Consider the following 18,242-nt stretch of genomic DNA (forward strand, 5'->3'; position numbering starts at 1 on the left):
ATCTTACCAATGCCGCCGGCTATAATGGCGCCTGCGCATGTTGCATCTTGTGGATACTGAAGCTTGTTGATCCTACACCTGTATATGAACCTTGGGTACGATGTTTTCTTCTACTTCATGCTCTACTTCAGTGGAGATTGCATCATGTGTACATGAATAAGTCACGTGACTTTCTTATCACGTTTCCATGTGTGGACGGTAACATATCGAGAAAGTGTGTAATAGTTCTTTTTAGGTAGCACCGCATTTTTGCTCACACACAATAGCAAATACAATGGAGGGCCAAGCATGCATGTGTAGTAGGATGTCCTATGCTAATGTTTGAGTTGCTAAAGTGTGGAAGTACAAAGGAGAAAAACATGTCCACGTGATATGTAAGTGCTCTGCATGGGAAAATATAAAAAGGAAAGAGAACAAGTTTGCGATTGTCATGTCCAAATTATGTAAGTGAGTCAAATAATATGGCCCATAATCAACTTAGGTTCAATTACAATGATCTTACAGTTATGCTTTGTTGATTGAAAGATGATCCACTAGATTAACGGCCAGATGTTTTGGTTTCTTTGGGAATGGCTTTGTTTTCTCTTGTTAACTTGACGTGTACATTTAACAAATAATGGATTACAATTTTTTTTATGTTGTTCCCGATGAAACATTGGCACTCTTGTGACCAAACAATTCAATTAGCATGTTGATACTCTTCAATAAGTCTATGTTGTTAGTTTTATGTTACAGTGATCCACCTATATGGTCCAAAACTCTTACTTCTCTCGCACTCCACCTCATGCATTTGAGCTATTGATTTGGACTTCAGACTACCATTTTTAATCCATTTGATACAAGCATCATCAAGTCGATAATGGACAAACTTGGTCAATCCGATCAGCTTTTTAGATTTACCAACCTGATCACTCTCTTTCCATAAAATAGCCCCATTACGTATAACTCATTCTACTGTCTAGTGAACTATTATAATCTGAAAGCTAGCATACTTCAGTTAAATAGGAATCCCCGTTACTTGAAATTAAACAACTTATAATTGTACTCATGTATATTTTTGGGCATTATCTTATGACCGTGTTGTGACAGTAACGATGGGAGTTTGTTCACTAAAAAAGGTGGCCTTTCCTTCTAGCTTTTTAAGTGTTCTAGACACCAAAATTGAATTATTATACTAATTTCATGCTAGAGATGTCAATTGTGATATCTTGTTGTTGTGACAGTGCAGGATAAAATTATTTTTCTTCTCCTCAATTGCTTTTTTCTTGGTTTGCTTTAATTATTCATTGAGGTGTGCTTAACTCATCTCACAGGGATGGACAAGCGATAGCAATGATAGTGATAAGTTTGAGTGGAAAATTTATGGTGAGGCTGAACCCTCATGGGCTCCAGCCTTGAGGAATAAAGATGCTCCAGGCCCGTCCACACTTGTGTGTGAGGTAGTAAATAATTGTGTACTCAATTACATGAATTAGCCATGACTTGTTTTTATTAGTGTGATATTTGTTATGCAACTATCTAAAGGGTTCTAATCGGTGGGCCAACGAGGAAACTTCATCTATTTATTTAGTCAAGGCATATGTTGGAATGGGTTTTCCAAAAAAGATGGTTGTGAAGGGCATCAAGGAGATTGGTAATACTAAAAACCACCGATTCATTTCATTTGTCTTGTTATGTTTGCACCTTGTGTCTAACCAAGGCTTTTGCTTTTGCTTCCAGGGCATAGTGATGGAAATGCATTGCTCGAGCTACTTCTCACATATAAGGTATTTGCCTTTGTGCGTTATTATTGACTTTATCACATGATGCTCTTGGTTCATGGTAGCAAGGTTCAAATGTTAGGATCGGTGATGTCAAATGTAGGCACTTGAAGATGATGATGATCTTGATTTTGAGAATCCGGATGGCGATGACGATGCTGGTGATACAGAGACCGACTCTAATGGTTCTAGTGATGAGGTCGATAATTCCTTTTCTCTATTTTAGCAATTGAGAATTCTTTAACCATATGTATGCTGATAAATGTGAAATCTTTGACATGCATTCTTTGAGCACCCCCTATACATACTGTTTTAGCATTGTTTGTTTTGCTTAGCATTTCATTGTGTATAATTGCATTGTGAAGTTTGAGCACCCATTTTTTACATATAACTATTATCATGTAAGAGTGATCATAGGAAGTAAGTTTGAATACCATTAGGACAATGTCTCCCTCAAAGTAATCAAACGAACCTAAAGGGAGTAGAAACTAAATGTATTATTGGGTTGCTTGTTTGTCATTTTGATGAATTAGAACATTTATTTCTGTTAGACACCACTCCTTTTCTCATTAGTTCCTATACATTTGAATATATTTACAAGACATATGATTTGTGGAGTTATGATGCTACAAACAAATACTATTACATGTGTTGTAACTTGTAACCAAGAGATGATATACACATACTTCAAGAACTTTAACCTGCAGAAATCCAAAATTATGCATCACATTCTCTTTGATTTATTTTCTAGTCCATGATATAGATACAATATGACTTAGCTAAAAAGAGTTCAGGAGAAATAGAAGCTAAGCTTAAAGACCGAGTTCTAAAGAAAAAAAAAGGAAGAATATAGTTGGACCTAAATAATTCTATCATGCGCTCGAGTAAAGTTTGTGCTGCAACCCAGCTCATCACATTTCTATAGAATCTAAGGAGGCTTGGAAACTAGCATGTAGGTTAGTAAGAATAAGGTCTTAAAGAACTAAACCACATTGTTCAAGATTCTTGTTTTGACTTTCAGTTACACAAAATGAACATAATACTAGAAATGTTTATTACATATCGCATTAGTAGCATCAAACTTCCCTCCATAAATAGCCTCAGGAAGAGCGGGAAATGCATATACGATGTTACTAATTTATGATGTGATAGCTAAATTTCCTATTAGTTATGCAAATAAACTTTGCAAAGATAATATCCTATTGCTCACTTCATGGGTAGATATATGTAATGCCTAAAAATGGTAGAGAGTGTTTATTGTGTTTTACACATTTACACCTGCTCAACAAAAAGATATTTCTTTATTGCTAGCAGGCGATGAACCTGAAATAGGGTGGATGGTAATATGGCAATGTCCTCTTGAAGACATACACATGCATTTGCCTCATCATCCATCCGTTTTTATCTTTCTATCGCGAAAGCAACATGAAGAGACCAAATGAATGTGTTTCACCACTATTATGCATCCTGCATAGAGTGCTATTATATGAAACAACAAAGTTAGACATGTACCTTCACTTTATTCCAGTCCTACACAACTAGTACTGTAAGTAGTTGTTTCAAGCATAAATTGGGAAGCATTTGTTAATGCATATAGTAACTCTCGTAATGAAGTCATTCTCAATTAGTATCAGAGAATAAAAAGTTGAGTCCTAAATTATTTCACTGATTTAGTTCTCGTTAGTTTTCTATTTCTTGTTTCTTAGGTAGTCTTGGCTATTCATTCCTTGATCACTCATTAGTTGCAGCCCCCCTTATTTTCTCCGTCCCTATATGTGTCACTTTGTAATCATATTTCCCTATTAGCAGTCACTTATTTGGCATTAAGAAGTCGGTAAAATATAACATGTGTTTTCTAATCTTAGTTTTTGTTGTACTTTTGTGTAGTTTCTACGGGAGATGTCAGAGAAGGACGAGAAGATCAAATCATTAGTAGACATGGGCTTTTCTGAAGATGGAGCAAATATGGCTATTACAAGATGTGGTATGTCTCTTTTTGAAACTGTTGCCTTGACTGTCATTTTTCCAAGAAAGGTATCTTATGCTATATTTTTCTGTTTAAATTTCCTAGGTGTGGATGTTGATTTATGGGAATTAGTTGATTCGATAAGTGCACCACAAATGACAGAAGATAGTCATTCCAGAAACATATCTGACCATCAGGTACCTATTGATTTGTTGTCATTTGTACGCTCTTCTAATTTGATGTAACGACACTGTAATATTTGTAAATTTGGCAGGTCACAGATCAGTGCTTTGATTCATTTGGAGGGGGAAAGAAAGCAAGATTGATGGAAGAGAGCAAGAAAAAGAGGAACCGATATGGAGGTAGAGCACAGGGAAATCAACCCTCCTTGGATGGTAGCCATGATGAACCAATGCCTCTCCCAAATCCAATGATTGGTTTTAATTTGCCAGGTTATTTGCAACCATCAGTTACCCGAATACTTCCTAAACAAGATACTGGACCACCCTTTTTCTACTATGAAAATGTGGCCCAAGCTCCTAAAGGCGTATGGGCAACCATTTCAAGATTTCTTTATGACATTCAACCTGAGTTTGTGGATTCTAAGCATTTGTGTGCAACCGCAAGGAAAAGAGGCTACATCCATAATTTGCCAATTGAGAATAGATCACCTCTTCTTCCTATGCCTCCAAAGACCATATTTGAGGCATTCCCTCATTACAAGAAGTGGTGGCCTTCATGGGACCTGAGAACACAGCTCAATTGCTTGCGGACAAATATTGCAAGTGCGAAGCTGACAGAACGGATCGGCCGTGCTCTTGCAAGCTCTGACAGTCCACCGGCTCGAAGTGTTCAAAAATATGTCATGAATGAGTGTAGAAAAGGAAATCTTGTCTGGATTGGAAAGAACAAGGTTGCTCCATTGGAGCCTGAAGAGATGGAATATCTACTCGGTTTCCCAAAGGATCACACAAGGGGACTCGGCATCACGGAGAGATACAAGTCTCTCGGCAACACATTTCAAGTTGATACAGTTGCTTACCACTTGTCAGTTTTGAAGGTCATGTTTCCCAATGGTGTTAATGTGTTGTCCTTATTCACCGGTATTGGAGGAGGAGAGGTAGCTTTGCACAGGCTGGGCATCCACATGAAGGCAGTGGTTTCTGTAGAGATAGGAAAAGCTAATAAGAGGATTTTTAGGGGTTGGTGGGATCAGACTCAGACAGGCACACTCATTGAGATTGATGATGTGAAATCTCTTACTGATGATACAATTGTATCATTTGTTAGTAGGTTTGGCGGCTTCGACTTGGTGATTGGGGGCAGCCCATGTAACAATCTTGCTGGGTGCAACAGATACAACCGTGATGGCTTGGAGGGCGAGCAATCTGCTTTGTTCTACCACTACTTCAGAATCTTGAATGCGGTCAAGTCAGCTATGGCGAGGATCTAGCCTAATTATTGTAGCACCTATTTTGTCCTTAAATAATTATATCTAGGAACCGCAACTTATCAGTGTATGAACATTGATTTGATGTTGTTTTCAAGACCAGAATTTGGTGGTTTGTGTAGACGAAGAGACTTCTTTTGTTTAGCTTCTTCATATAATTTCCTTTGCCCCTGCACTTACCAGTTACAACACTGTATATCAAGCACTTTTCATGCTATGAAATTAGCGAACACAATAAGGGTAAAGGACGATGCTTGATTATGCGGTTGGAGTTGAGAAAGATATCCTTGCCGACTTCCGGTACCATCCAAATGTTGTCATGCCACATTGGGTTCTGGTTGGACGGTCGTCGAAGTCGAGGAAGAGACAATCTAAGTAATTTGGTTACCCCGTTGCAACGCACGGGCATGTTTACTAGTAAGGGTAAAGGACGATGCTTGATTATGCATGGAAGCCTATATACTACAACATCTTATCTTTCTCTGTAGTCAACCCGTAGACAAACCGGACATTTAGTTTTCTATTTTTTAGTGCATCTTTCCTCTAGTAAAATATTTTGATATAGTAGATACTATACATATTGCACAGGAGAGGACTGGAGGAGTGACTGGCACATGTACACAAATAGAACGACACTGTTCATACGGGAATGCAGAAGAACTAAATAAAAATTCATAGATAGTCCTCTCTATTCCTTTTCTAGGTAGAATGTTTCATTTTTCATACCAAGTTTCCTAAGCTGAAACGAAGAAAAGATCATTTCCAGTTCTTGGATCGTACTGATCCGTTAAGCCCGCAGAATTGTAAGAGTCACTACTTGGACAACTTACATGGCTTGGCTTCTGTAGATTTTGGATCTTGAGGCAGAACATGGCACAGACTATATTATCTCTCTCTCGGAGGGGTGTGGTAATGTACTAGACGCTGCATCTGAACATGATCTTCTAACTAACGGGGTCGAGGTTCTGTTGTTGATATCATTCTTGGAGACAGCATCGAGAGAGGAACTGGAGGATTTAAGACGTGTAAATTCAGGCTTTCCTACTTTTACTATTATGTTCTACTTTTGTTTTCTGTTTCAGTTGTATTTTGAATCACTCGGAAAAAAGAATCAGGTGAACGAAGATCGTGTAGTGGCAGTGACAGATACCTTGATTGCCTCCCAAATCACCAAAGGTTCACAACAATAAAACTGAAACCTGCATTACAGTTCCTCCTCCCGCTGGAAGCCTCCTGATCCTCGTTACTTTGACTCCTGAAGCTTTGGCTCGCCATGGTGCCTTGGACCTTCCCGTGTGTCTGAATAGTTTTAAATAGCCGGCTATAGCTTCTCTATAGCTCGCTATAGCCTTTTCAGCAGGGCGCCGCTAAATCATCGCCTTCACAAATAGTCCGCTATAGTTGATTTGAAGGCCCGTCGCTATTTTCCATAGCCCGCTATTCAAAACATTCTGAATATGAGTCATGTCATCCTGGAACTCGACACCAAAGGATAGATCAAGTATTATGAATATTCTCCAGCAAATGGATGAGGAGTATTAGCTAGGGGCGTCCCATTTCCGGGTTCCTTTCTATTCATGTAAATAGAGGTGCAAATTTGGCAGCTCTTATTACTGCAAACATTGCTTCCCAAACTGATCCCGAAAAGACTGGCTCCTTTTATCTAACATGACTGTGACCACATTGATTCGATGATATTAAGCTCATTGCTCTAAAATAACAAAATCCAGGGCTGCTGCTACTTCTGCTGGGAACCATATGGCGCGCTAGGGTCCAAGCATCAGTGCGCCACCGGTTCACTGCGACAGGCCATCGTTTCGCGCAATCAGGACACACTAAGTTCTTTGTAGTACAAAGAGTTTAGATGTTAATTTCTAAGCTTTTACATGGCCGGATGAGTGAAGAAAAGGAGATCGTCATAGCAAGGAGAACAATTTTGGGAATGGAGTTTGAACTGATAAGAACAGCTTCAATAATGTTAATACTGTTTTGGCATGATTAGAATAGATGGGGTATCTCACAATGTAGCATGATTAATCATTTTAAAAGTGTCTTTCCCATTAACTATAGAAGAATGTGTAAATATCAGTCGGAAATCTTCCCAGCCGCAAGTCACAGGTCGACACAAATTTCAAGCTACAAGATTTCAGTGCAAAACATGTTTGGAGTTGTTGAAGTATAAATGCATAGCATACCTTTTCCTATCAGCTTGAGCTTTTGAGTGAACTGACTGGTGCATGCAGTTTTTACATGGCATCATAAAAATTGCAGCCCACTCAGCCCATGTTTAGGTCTGAGAGAGCCACACGTCAGGGGAGGTGTTGAAGTATAAATGCATAGCCTACCTTGCCCTTAAGGTTCAGTTCTACAACAGTGACAGGTGAGGGATACTAGCAGTCAAAGTGATGCATTAACATGCTACAAGTCTTAGTTAAAACCTACGGACCGAAAGTGCATGCCTTCATGGATTCCCATGAAATTTTGGGCAACTTATCATACACACCTACAGGATTCTATCCCCAAATGATATTCTCATACTTTAAGTCTACATTCTTCCTCTTTTGGACCCGTAGTCCTTCCATATTAGTTTCGTAAATTGTAATGATGTTCTATTTCAATAGTAAAATTGTAATGATATGGTGCATCCCTTGAAAATAGGGCGGAGCTGGGCCCTAGGCAACCAGGGCCACGGCCCGGGGCCTGGGAAAAATTTCTTGCCCCTATATCTGTGATGCGGCCCATCGTCTAGTAAAGTAGTAGCCCACCAAACACCCAATATCTTGGCTCTTTCAGTAAAGCCCATACACCGGCAATGAAGCAAATCTATTGATCTGCCCGCGGGAGTTGTCTCCTTATAGGTGTGTAAATACTATGGGGCTGTTTGGTTTACGTCCAAGTCAGCCCCGCCAAATCAGGGGCTCGCCAAAATTTTGGCGAAGGATTTGCCCGCCCAAGTTTCCCCAGCGCTTGGGTACATTAGCCCAAAGGAATTGGCAGGGCGTGGCTCCAGAACTTGGGCTTCAATCTAAACACTGGCCAATGGCAGCAGTCAAACGCCAAAAATCTAAATTTGGACTCTACGTGTTGATCTCGGTAGGATAGCCATCGGTACCATGACGCTACTATTGGACATGCCCATTTAGCCATGGTAGCCGTGAAGCTATCTCGTTGGATGAAGACCTTCTGTTATAAAATTTTGTTGTTACTTCTGACTCAAAATAGGTTGTTTAAGACATCAAAGAAGAAACCCAAGGTAGATATGGAGCTGTCATTGATGAGATTAGAATGCGGTGCTACGTTTTGAGCTTGCGTTGGTTTTTCTTGAAGAGGAAAGGGTGATGCAGCAAAGTAGCGTAAGTATTTCCGTCAGTTTTTGAGAACCAAGGTATCAATCCAGTAGGAGGCTCCTCAAAAGTCCCACGCACCTACATAAACAAACAAGAACTCGCAACCAACGCAATAAAGGGGTTGTCAATCCCTTCACGGCCACTTGCGAAAGTGAGATCTGATAGAGATAATATGATAAGATAAATATATTTTTGCTATTTCATAATATAGATTGGAAAAGTAAAGATGCAAATAAAAGTAGATTGGAAGCTTATATGATAAGAGATAGACCCGGGGGCCATAGGTTTCACTAGTGGCTTCTCTCAAGATAGCATAATTATTACGGTGGGTGAACAAATTACTGTCGAGCAATTGATAGAAAAGAGAATAATTATGAGATTAGCTAGGCCTGATCATGTATATAGGCATCACGTCCGTGAAAAGTAGACCGACTCTTGCCTGCATCTACTACTATTACTCCACACATCGACCGCTATCCAGCATGCATCTAGAGTATTAAGTTCATGAAGAACAGAGTAACACATTAAGAAAGATGACATGATGTAGAGGGATAAACTCATGCAATATGATATAAACCCCATCCTTTTATCCTCAATGGCAACAATACAATACGTGCCTTGCTGCCCCTGCTGTCACTGGGAAAGGACACCGCAAGGTTGAACCCAAAGCTAAGCACTTCTCCCATTGCAAGAAAGATCAATCTAGTAGGCCAAAACAAACTGATAATTTGGAGAGACTTGCAAAGATAACTTAATCATACATAAAAGAATTCAGAGGAGATTCAAATATTTCTCATAGATAAACTTGATCATAAACCCACAATTCATCGGATCTCGACAAACACACCACAAAAAGAGTTACATCAAATAGATCTCCAAGAAGATCGAGGAGAACTTTGTATTGACATTCAAAGAGAGAGAAGAATCCATCTAGGTAATAACTAAAGACTTGTCATACTTGTCGAGGTCGACAACTATGCGTAGGCTAGCACAATTATTGACACTGGAAATATATACTTCCCTACCGCTTGGACCTTAAACCCCACTTGCCCATTGAGAGGTTATGTACCCCGTCTTGTCTTCACTTCAACCGCGCAAGGACACATAAGATTGCGCCTTCCTTTCAGTACGTCGGGGAGATCGAGCCGAGGGGCCTCTGCGCCAAGAATGGCGGTATGCTCCTCTCTACCTCCTCTTGTCCAGTGATTTTCCTATAGAAATTATTATGGCATTGAAGTATTACTAAGAAGCTCTCGTACAACCTCCATTCAGATGCGGAGGAGCCTCTCATCATTGTTTATATTGTTAGCTTGTAAGTCTATGTGTGATCGATTCAGTTTTTCATATGGGTTTTTGGTGGTATCTTCAACAGAGACCCCTTCGTCATTGCATTGTGCCGTTGTCCCAGACACTAGAATTAGATCCTGCGTCATCTTCTGGATGCAAACCTTGCCCTTCTTCGTCACACACGTATAGAATAGGCCCTCACAATTCTCGAAAAAAAGAATGGGCCCTCAGGCGATTAGCGCCGGCGGTGCAATGCATGAAGCGTCCGTTTCTTCGTCGTCGTCGAGCAGCTCCTCCAGTGTGTACTTGAATCTGCCGTCATCATCCTCCGCCGTGTCAACACCTTCTTATCCGTTGTCAAGATTGCGGGCCAAGAACCCCTCTGCCGCCTCAGCATGTCCCTGGTACTGCCCTCATAGTTCTTCAATTATATCGGCTATGAACCCCAGCCGGATCCACGTCATCGTCGGCCACTACTCCGGCGGGCAGTCTTCGTCCGACATCAACCGGCGCTTGTGATCTCCTCAAGAATTCTGCGTTCTTGGAGGGTCATTTCTTGGCGGCATGGAGTTTGGGGGCGTTGAGCATTGGGGTTTCCACAGGACTTGACGTTGCGTTGGTTGTCTGGTTAACTCTTCAATATGTTTCTCTAAGAAAAGAGATTCTTTAATCTGCATGCCATACCGTGGGATGCCAAAGAGATTACTTGCCCTTGTTCGCATTTTCTCGCGTCGAGCATGCATCAGGATCACACCAAATAAGATCAGTCGCTTTGCCAAAAAGTGCGAAGTCCACTTTCATCTCTAAACTCTTTGGTTTGTCTATGATTAAACCTCCAGCCGTATATCTGACTAAGATTCAACCTCCAACTTCCAAAACCGTTAAGGATTCAACCCTGCCCTCGGCCCGACGCTAGTTTCCAATGAGTAGGATGGGGTTGACCGTGTTGACCATCCAGTCAGCATGTCCTGTTAACCTAGTAAGGTAAAAAATATGATATAAAGACACACCTAGTCAAGAGATTGATGATCTACAGACATAAATTGATTAAAATATAAAAAGAGGAAAGAAAAGCATGACTCCAAAAAGTCATGCCAAAGTGACGGTAGCAAGCATCAACATGTAACAACACCAACTGTCACCTCTGGCACCATAGGAACTGAAGAGAGGTTCTTCAACGGTGGTGCCTCTCGAAAGGGAACTACGCCTCATGTCGACATTGTTAGATCCAACAACCGAAGGCCAGATCTAGGGTTTTCACCCCAAAGATCAAGTCCGAGCAAACTGCAAGCAATGCCTTGAAGAAGGGAATGTCGTGTAAACACCGCCATTTTCAGGTACAACCAACTAACGTGTCGATGGCATGTGGCAGAGTTATAAGAATGGTCGTCTCATGTAGGTTGGATTTGCATTTTTTTTGGAATCAACATTCATGGTGGGTGCATGCCGATTTGGGTCATGGTCTTGCGGAGTCATTGTCATCTTTCCTGGTCAAATGTGCTTAATTAGAGGAAGCATGACAATGTTGCTAGTCACCTCGGCTCTCATGTACTGGACTTGGAATTACGAGAATGCCTTTTTTGTTTCCCTCTCACTCACTCGATTTCATGTAAATTGCTTATTCTATGGATGATTTATAATATTTCTAAGAATTAATCTCTCTTTTTAGCACATACAAAAAGTAATACATACCGATGAACTGAGCAAAAATCAAACTAACATGATGTAATGTTTTTTAATTTTCCTCCGTTGACATTGAAAATGCCGAATAATAGCCTCTTCGCATTCACCAATTGTTCCTGGAATGCATGTTGAGTTGGTAGGATTGACTTGCGCTTGTGACGTCCTCTTCTTAACATATTCTTCGATGGAGCTGGCATGGCACTATTGTTGTTTCCACTTTTACTTGCTTGATTTGACATGTGGAATGCCACATATTATGTTTCCCTCTTACCTTCTCAATTTGACGTAAATTGTGTGATCGACATCAAATTTGTAGCTTTCTAATGGTTCAACTTTCTTGCTCGAGGGTCGACCATCTTCGAGATACCCTCTTAGAATTGTTGGGGGAAATAGGTCGCTTTCAACACTAAACATCACATCATCCTATTCTAAATGCCTATTTTTCCCAATACCCTAGTCAAGAGACCACTCGAGAATCCGCACGCTGGACAAGAGGGGGCTTTTCATTTGTACGTGCTCTTGACATCTAGCTAGTTTCCATAGCACACTCATGTACCACCAATAGCTATGCATCATTAGTTATGTTGCTACCAAGAGAAACATAAAAATGCAGGAAAAGTTGCTAGCTATAATGTCTCAAGACCAAACAAACATGTTTGTCGAGCCAAGAGAACATTCGGCTATTGTTGTGCGGGTAGGATAGGACTTTTCAACTCCACTCACTCTGAACAACCGAGTTCCATAGCATCCTCATGTACCACACATGGCTACATGGCATGAGTTACATCACAACCGAGGGTAACGCACCGATGTAGCAAGTGACATGAACATACTCAGGACAAATAAAACACCAAATAGTATACTTTTTTCTCTCTTGCTGACATTAATTGTTTGTATTCTTTCCTCCATATGGCTCGTGGAATTGGCCAGAAAGCAAGACCTCACATAATTAGTTGACATGCATGTTCATCGTCTTAAACACATCTTACCAATGCCGCCGGCTATAATGGCGCCTGCGCATGTTGCATCTTGTGGATACTGAAGCTTGTTGATCCTACACCTGTATATGAACCTTGGGTACGATGTTTTCTTCTACTTCATGCTCTACTTCAGTGGAGATTGCATCATGTGTACATGAATAAGTCACGTGACTTTCTTATCACGTTTCCATGTGTGGACGGTAACATATCGAGAAAGTGTGTAATAGTTCTTTTTAGGTAGCACCGCATTTTTGCTCACACACAATAGCAAATACAATGGAGGGCCAAGCATGCATGTGTAGTAGGATGTCCTATGCTAATGTTTGAGTTGCTAAAGTGTGGAAGTACAAAGGAGAAAAACATGTCCACGTGATATGTAAGTGCTCTGCATGGGAAAATATAAAAAGGAAAGAGAACAAGTTTGCGATTGTCATGTCCAAATTATGTAAGTGAGTCAAATAATATGGCCCATAATCAACTTAGGTTCAATTACAATGATCTTACAGTTATGCTTTGTTGATTGAAAGATGATCCACTAGATTAACGGCCAGATGTTTTGGTTTCTTTGGGAATGGCTTTGTTTTCTCTTGTTAACTTGACGTGTACATTTAACAAATAATGGATTACAATTTTTTTTATGTTGTTCCCGATGAAACATTGGCACTCTTGTGACCAAACAATTCAATTAGCATGTTGATACTCTTCAATAAGTCTATGTTGTTAGTTTTATGTTACAGTGATCCACCTATATGGTCCAAAACTCTTACTTCTCTCGCACTCCACCTCATGCATTTGAGCTATTGATTTGGACTTCAGACTACCATTTTTAATCCATTTGATACAAGCATCATCAAGTCGATAATGGACAAACTTGGTCAATCCGATCAGCTTTTTAGATTTACCAACCTGATCACTCTCTTTCCATAAAATAGCCCCATTACGTATAACTCATTCTACTGTCTAGTGAACTATTATAATCTGAAAGCTAGCATACTTCAGTTAAATAGGAATCCCCGTTACTTGAAATTAAACAACTTATAATTGTACTCATGTATATTTTTGGGCATTATCTTATGACCGTGTTGTGACAGTAACGATGGGAGTTTGTTCACTAAAAAAGGTGGTCTTTCCTTCTAGCTTTTTAAGTGTTCTAGACACCAAAATTGAATTATTATACTAATTTCATGCTAGAGATGTCAATTGTGATATCTTGTTGTTGTGACAGTGCAGGATAAAATTATTTTTCTTCTCCTCAATTGCTTTTTTCTTGGTTTGCTTTAATTATTCATTGAGGTGTGCTTAACTCATCTCACAGGGATGGACAAGCGATAGCAATGATAGTGATAAGTTTGAGTGGAAAATTTATGGTGAGGCTGAACCCTCATGGGCTCCAGCCTTGAGGAATAAAGATGCTCCAGGCCCGTCCACACTTGTGTGTGAGGTAGTAAATAATTGTGTACTCAATTACATGAATTAGCCATGACTTGTTTTTATTAGTGTGATATTTGTTATGCAACTATCTAAAGGGTTCTAATCGGTGGGCCAACGAGGAAACTTCATCTATTTATTTAGTCAAGGCATATGTTGGAATGGGTTTTCCAAAAAAGATGGTTGTGAAGGGCATCAAGGAGATTGGTAATACTAAAAACCACCGATTCATTTCATTTGTCTTGTTATGTTTGCACCTTGTGTCTAACCAAGGCTTTTGCTTTTGCTTCCAGGGCATAGTGATGGAAATGCATTGCTCGAGCTACTTCTCACATATAAGGTATTTGCCTTTGTGCGTTATTATTGACTTTATCACATGATGCTCTTGGTTCATGGTAGCAAGGTTCAAATGTTAGGATCGGTGATGTCAAATGTAGGCACTTGAAGATGATGATGATCTTGATTTTGAGAATCCGGATGGCGATGACGATGCTGGTGATACAGAGACCGACTCTAATGGTTCTAGTGATGAGGTCGATAATTCCTTTTCTCTATTTTAGCAATTGAGAATTCTTTAACCATATGTATGCTGATAAATGTGAAATCTTTGACATGCATTCTTTGAGCACCCCCTATACATACTGTTTTAGCATTGTTTGTTTTGCTTAGCATTTCATTGTGTATAATTGCATTGTGAAGTTTGAGCACCCATTTTTTACATATAACTATTATCATGTAAGAGTGATCATAGGAAGTAAGTTTGAATACCATTAGGACAATGTCTCCCTCAAAGTAATCAAACGAACCTAAAGGGAGTAGAAACTAAATGTATTATTGGGTTGCTTGTTTGTCATTTTGATGAATTAGAACATTTATTTCTGTTAGACACCACTCCTTTTCTCATTAGTTCCTATACATTTGAATATATTTACAAGACATATGATTTGTGGAGTTATGATGCTACAAACAAATACTATTACATGTGTTGTAACTTGTAACCAAGAGATGATATACACATACTTCAAGAACTTTAACCTGCAGAAATCCAAAATTATGCATCACATTCTCTTTGATTTATTTTCTAGTCCATGATATAGATACAATAGGACTTAGCTAAAAAGAGTTCAGGAGAAATAGAAGCTAAGCTTAAAGACCGAGTTCTAAAGAAAAAAAAGGAAGAATATAGTTGGACCTAAATAATTCTATCATGCGCTCGAGTAAAGTTTGTGCTGCAACCCAGCTCATCACATTTCTATAGAATCTAAGGAGGCTTGGAAACTAGCATGTAGGTTAGTAAGAATAAGGTCTTAAAGAACTAAACCACATTGTTCAAGATTCTTGTTTTGACTTTCAGTTACACAAAATGAACATAATACTAGAAATGTTTATTACATATCGCATTAGTAGCATCAAACTTCCCTCCATAAATAGCCTCAGGAAGAGCGGGAAATGCATATACGATGTTACTAATTTATGATGTGATAGCTAAATTTCCTATTAGTTATGCAAATAAACTTTGCAAAGATAATATCCTATTGCTCACTTCATGGGTAGATATATGTAATGCCTAAAAAATGGTAGAGAGTGTTTATTGTGTTTTACACATTTACACCTGCTCAACAAAAAGATATTTCTTTATTGCTAGCAGGCGATGAACCTGAAATAGGGTGGATGGTAATATGGTCAATGTCCTCTTGAAGACATACACATGCATTTGCCTCATCATCCATCCGTTTTTATCTTTCTATCGCGAAAGCAACATGAAGAGACCAAATGAATGTGTTTCACCACTATTATGCATCCTGCATAGAGTGCTATTATATGAAACAACAAAGTTAGACATGTACCTTCACTTTATTCCAGTCCTACACAACTAGTACTGTAAGTAGTTGTTTCAAGCATAAATTGGGAAGCATTTGTTAATGCATATAGTAACTCTCGTAATGAAGTCATTCTCAATTAGTATCAGAGAATAAAAAGTTGAGTCCTAAATTATTTCACTGATTTAGTTCTCGGTTAGTTTTCTATTTCTTGTTTCTTAGGTAGTCTTGGCTATTCATTCCTTGATCACTCATTAGTTGCAGCCCCCCTTATTTTCTCCGTCCCTATATGTGTCACTTTGTAATCATATTTCCCTATTAGCAGTCACTTATTTGGCATTAAGAAGTCGGTAAAATATAACATGTGTTTTCTAATCTTAGTTTTTGTTGTACTTTTGTGTAGTTTCTACGGGAGATGTCAGAGAAGGACGAGAAGATCAAATCATTAGTAGACATGGGCTTTTCTGAAGATGGAGCAAATATGGCTATTACAAGATGTGGTATGTCTCTTTTTGAAACTGTTGCCTTGACTGTCATTTTTCCAAGAAAGGTATCTTATGCTATATTTTTCTGTTTAAATTTCCTAGGTGTGGATGTTGATTTATGGGAATTAGTTGATTCGATAAGTGCACCACAAATGACAGAAGATAGTCATTCCAGAAACATATCTGACCATCAGGTACCTATTGATTTGTTGTCATTTGTACGCTCTTCTAATTTGATGTAACGACACTGTAATATTTGTAAATTTGGCAGGTCACAGATCAGTGCTTTGATTCATTTGGAGGGGGAAAGAAAGCAAGATTGATGGAAGAGAGCAAGAAAAAGAGGAACCGATATGGAGGTAGAGCACAGGGAAATCAACCCTCCTTGGATGGTAGCCATGATGAACCAATGCCTCTCCCAAATCCAATGATTGGTTTTAATTTGCCAGGTTATTTGCAACCATCAGTTACCCGAATACTTCCTAAACAAGATACTGGACCACCCTTTTTCTACTATGAAAATGTGGCCCAAGCTCCTAAAGGCGTATGGGCAACCATTTCAAGATTTCTTTATGACATTCAACCTGAGTTTGTGGATTCTAAGCATTTGTGTGCAACCGCAAGGAAAAGAGGCTACATCCATAATTTGCCAATTGAGAATAGATCACCTCTTCTTCCTATGCCTCCAAAGACCATATTTGAGGCATTCCCTCATTACAAGAAGTGGTGGCCTTCATGGGACCTGAGAACACAGCTCAATTGCTTGCGGACAAATATTGCAAGTGCGAAGCTGACAGAACGGATCGGCCGTGCTCTTGCAAGCTCTGACAGTCCACCGGCTCGAAGTGTTCAAAAATATGTCATGAATGAGTGTAGAAAAGGAAATCTTGTCTGGATTGGAAAGAACAAGGTTGCTCCATTGGAGCCTGAAGAGATGGAATATCTACTCGGTTTCCCAAAGGATCACACAAGGGGACTCGGCATCACGGAGAGATACAAGTCTCTCGGCAACACATTTCAAGTTGATACAGTTGCTTACCACTTGTCAGTTTTGAAGGTCATGTTTCCCAATGGTGTTAATGTGTTGTCCTTATTCACCGGTATTGGAGGAGGAGAGGTAGCTTTGCACAGGCTGGGCATCCACATGAAGGCAGTGGTTTCTGTAGAGATAGGAAAAGCTAATAAGAGGATTTTTAGGGGTTGGTGGGATCAGACTCAGACAGGCACACTCATTGAGATTGATGATGTGAAATCTCTTACTGATGATACAATTGTATCATTTGTTAGTAGGTTTGGCGGCTTCGACTTGGTGATTGGGGGCAGCCCATGTAACAATCTTGCTGGGTGCAACAGATACAACCGTGATGGCTTGGAGGGCGAGCAATCTGCTTTGTTCTACCACTACTTCAGAATCTTGAACGCGGTCAAGTCAGCTATGGCGAGGATCTAGCCTAATTATTGTAGCACCTATTTTGTCCTTAAATAATTATATCTAGGAGCCGCAACTTATCAGTGTATGAACATTGATTTGATGTTGTTTTCAAGACCAGAATTTGGTGGTTTGTGTAGACGAAGAGACTTCTTTTGTTTAGCTTCTTCATATAATTTCCTTTGCCCCTGCACTTACCAGTTACAACACTGTATATCAAGCACTTTTCAGGCTATGAAATTAGCGAACACAATAAGGGTAAAGGACGATGCTTGATTATGCGGTTGGAGTTGAGAAAGATATCCTTGCCGACTTCCGGTACCATCCAAATGTTGTCATGCCACATTGGGTTCTGGTTGGACGGTCGTCGAAGTCGAGGAAGAGACAATCTAAGTAATTTGGTTACCCCGTTGCAACACACGGGCATGTTTACTAGTAAGGGTAAAGGACGATGCTTGATTATGCATGGAAGCCTATATACTACAACATCTTATCTTTCTCTGCAGTCAACCCGTAGACAAACCAGACATTTAGTTTTCTATTTTTTAGTGCATCTTTCCTCTAGTAAAATATTTTGATATAGTAGATACTGTACATATTGCACAGG

General features: G+C 39.6%; 2 protein-coding genes across 2 annotated transcripts; both read left to right on the plus strand.

Moving 5' to 3' along the window:
- Positions 1 to 1,094: 1,094 nt before the first annotated feature.
- On the plus strand, positions 1,095 to 5,179 carry LOC123067843 (DNA (cytosine-5)-methyltransferase DRM2-like). The gene is made up of 8 exons (XM_044490458.1): positions 1,095 to 1,100; positions 1,314 to 1,430; positions 1,525 to 1,633; positions 1,720 to 1,766; positions 1,864 to 1,959; positions 3,648 to 3,744; positions 3,832 to 3,923; positions 4,001 to 5,179. Exons 1-8 carry the CDS (start codon positions 1,095 to 1,097, stop codon positions 5,177 to 5,179), a joined length of 1,743 nt encoding a protein of 580 aa, XP_044346393.1.
- An 8,390-nt stretch (positions 5,180 to 13,569) lies between these two features.
- On the plus strand, positions 13,570 to 17,656 carry LOC123067844 (DNA (cytosine-5)-methyltransferase DRM2-like). Its single transcript, XM_044490459.1, has 8 exons — positions 13,570 to 13,575; positions 13,789 to 13,905; positions 14,000 to 14,108; positions 14,195 to 14,241; positions 14,339 to 14,434; positions 16,125 to 16,221; positions 16,309 to 16,400; positions 16,478 to 17,656. The coding sequence occupies exons 1-8, from the start codon at positions 13,570 to 13,572 to the stop codon at positions 17,654 to 17,656; spliced, it is 1,743 nt and encodes a 580-aa protein (XP_044346394.1).
- Positions 17,657 to 18,242: the final 586 nt, after the last annotated feature.

This window comes from Triticum aestivum, chromosome 3B (assembly GCF_018294505.1).
Source record: "Triticum aestivum cultivar Chinese Spring chromosome 3B, IWGSC CS RefSeq v2.1, whole genome shotgun sequence".
Classification (NCBI taxonomy): Eukaryota; Viridiplantae; Streptophyta; class Magnoliopsida; order Poales; family Poaceae; genus Triticum; species Triticum aestivum.

What these genes read in the sequence shown, in the direction of transcription:
- LOC123067843 (XM_044490458.1), top strand. An exon ending in GAAGGGCATCAAGGAGATTG is followed by an intron (nt 1,634 to 1,719) that starts GTAATACTAAAA and finishes TTTTGCTTCCAG; the next exon opens with GGCATAGTGATGGAAATGCA. An exon ending in CTAATGGTTCTAGTGATGAG is followed by an intron (nt 1,960 to 3,647) that starts GTCGATAATTCC and finishes ACTTTTGTGTAG; the next exon opens with TTTCTACGGGAGATGTCAGA.
- LOC123067844 (XM_044490459.1), top strand. An exon ending in AGCTACTTCTCACATATAAG is followed by an intron (nt 14,242 to 14,338) that starts GTATTTGCCTTT and finishes TGTCAAATGTAG; the next exon opens with GCACTTGAAGATGATGATGA. An exon ending in GAAACATATCTGACCATCAG is followed by an intron (nt 16,401 to 16,477) that starts GTACCTATTGAT and finishes TAAATTTGGCAG; the next exon opens with GTCACAGATCAGTGCTTTGA.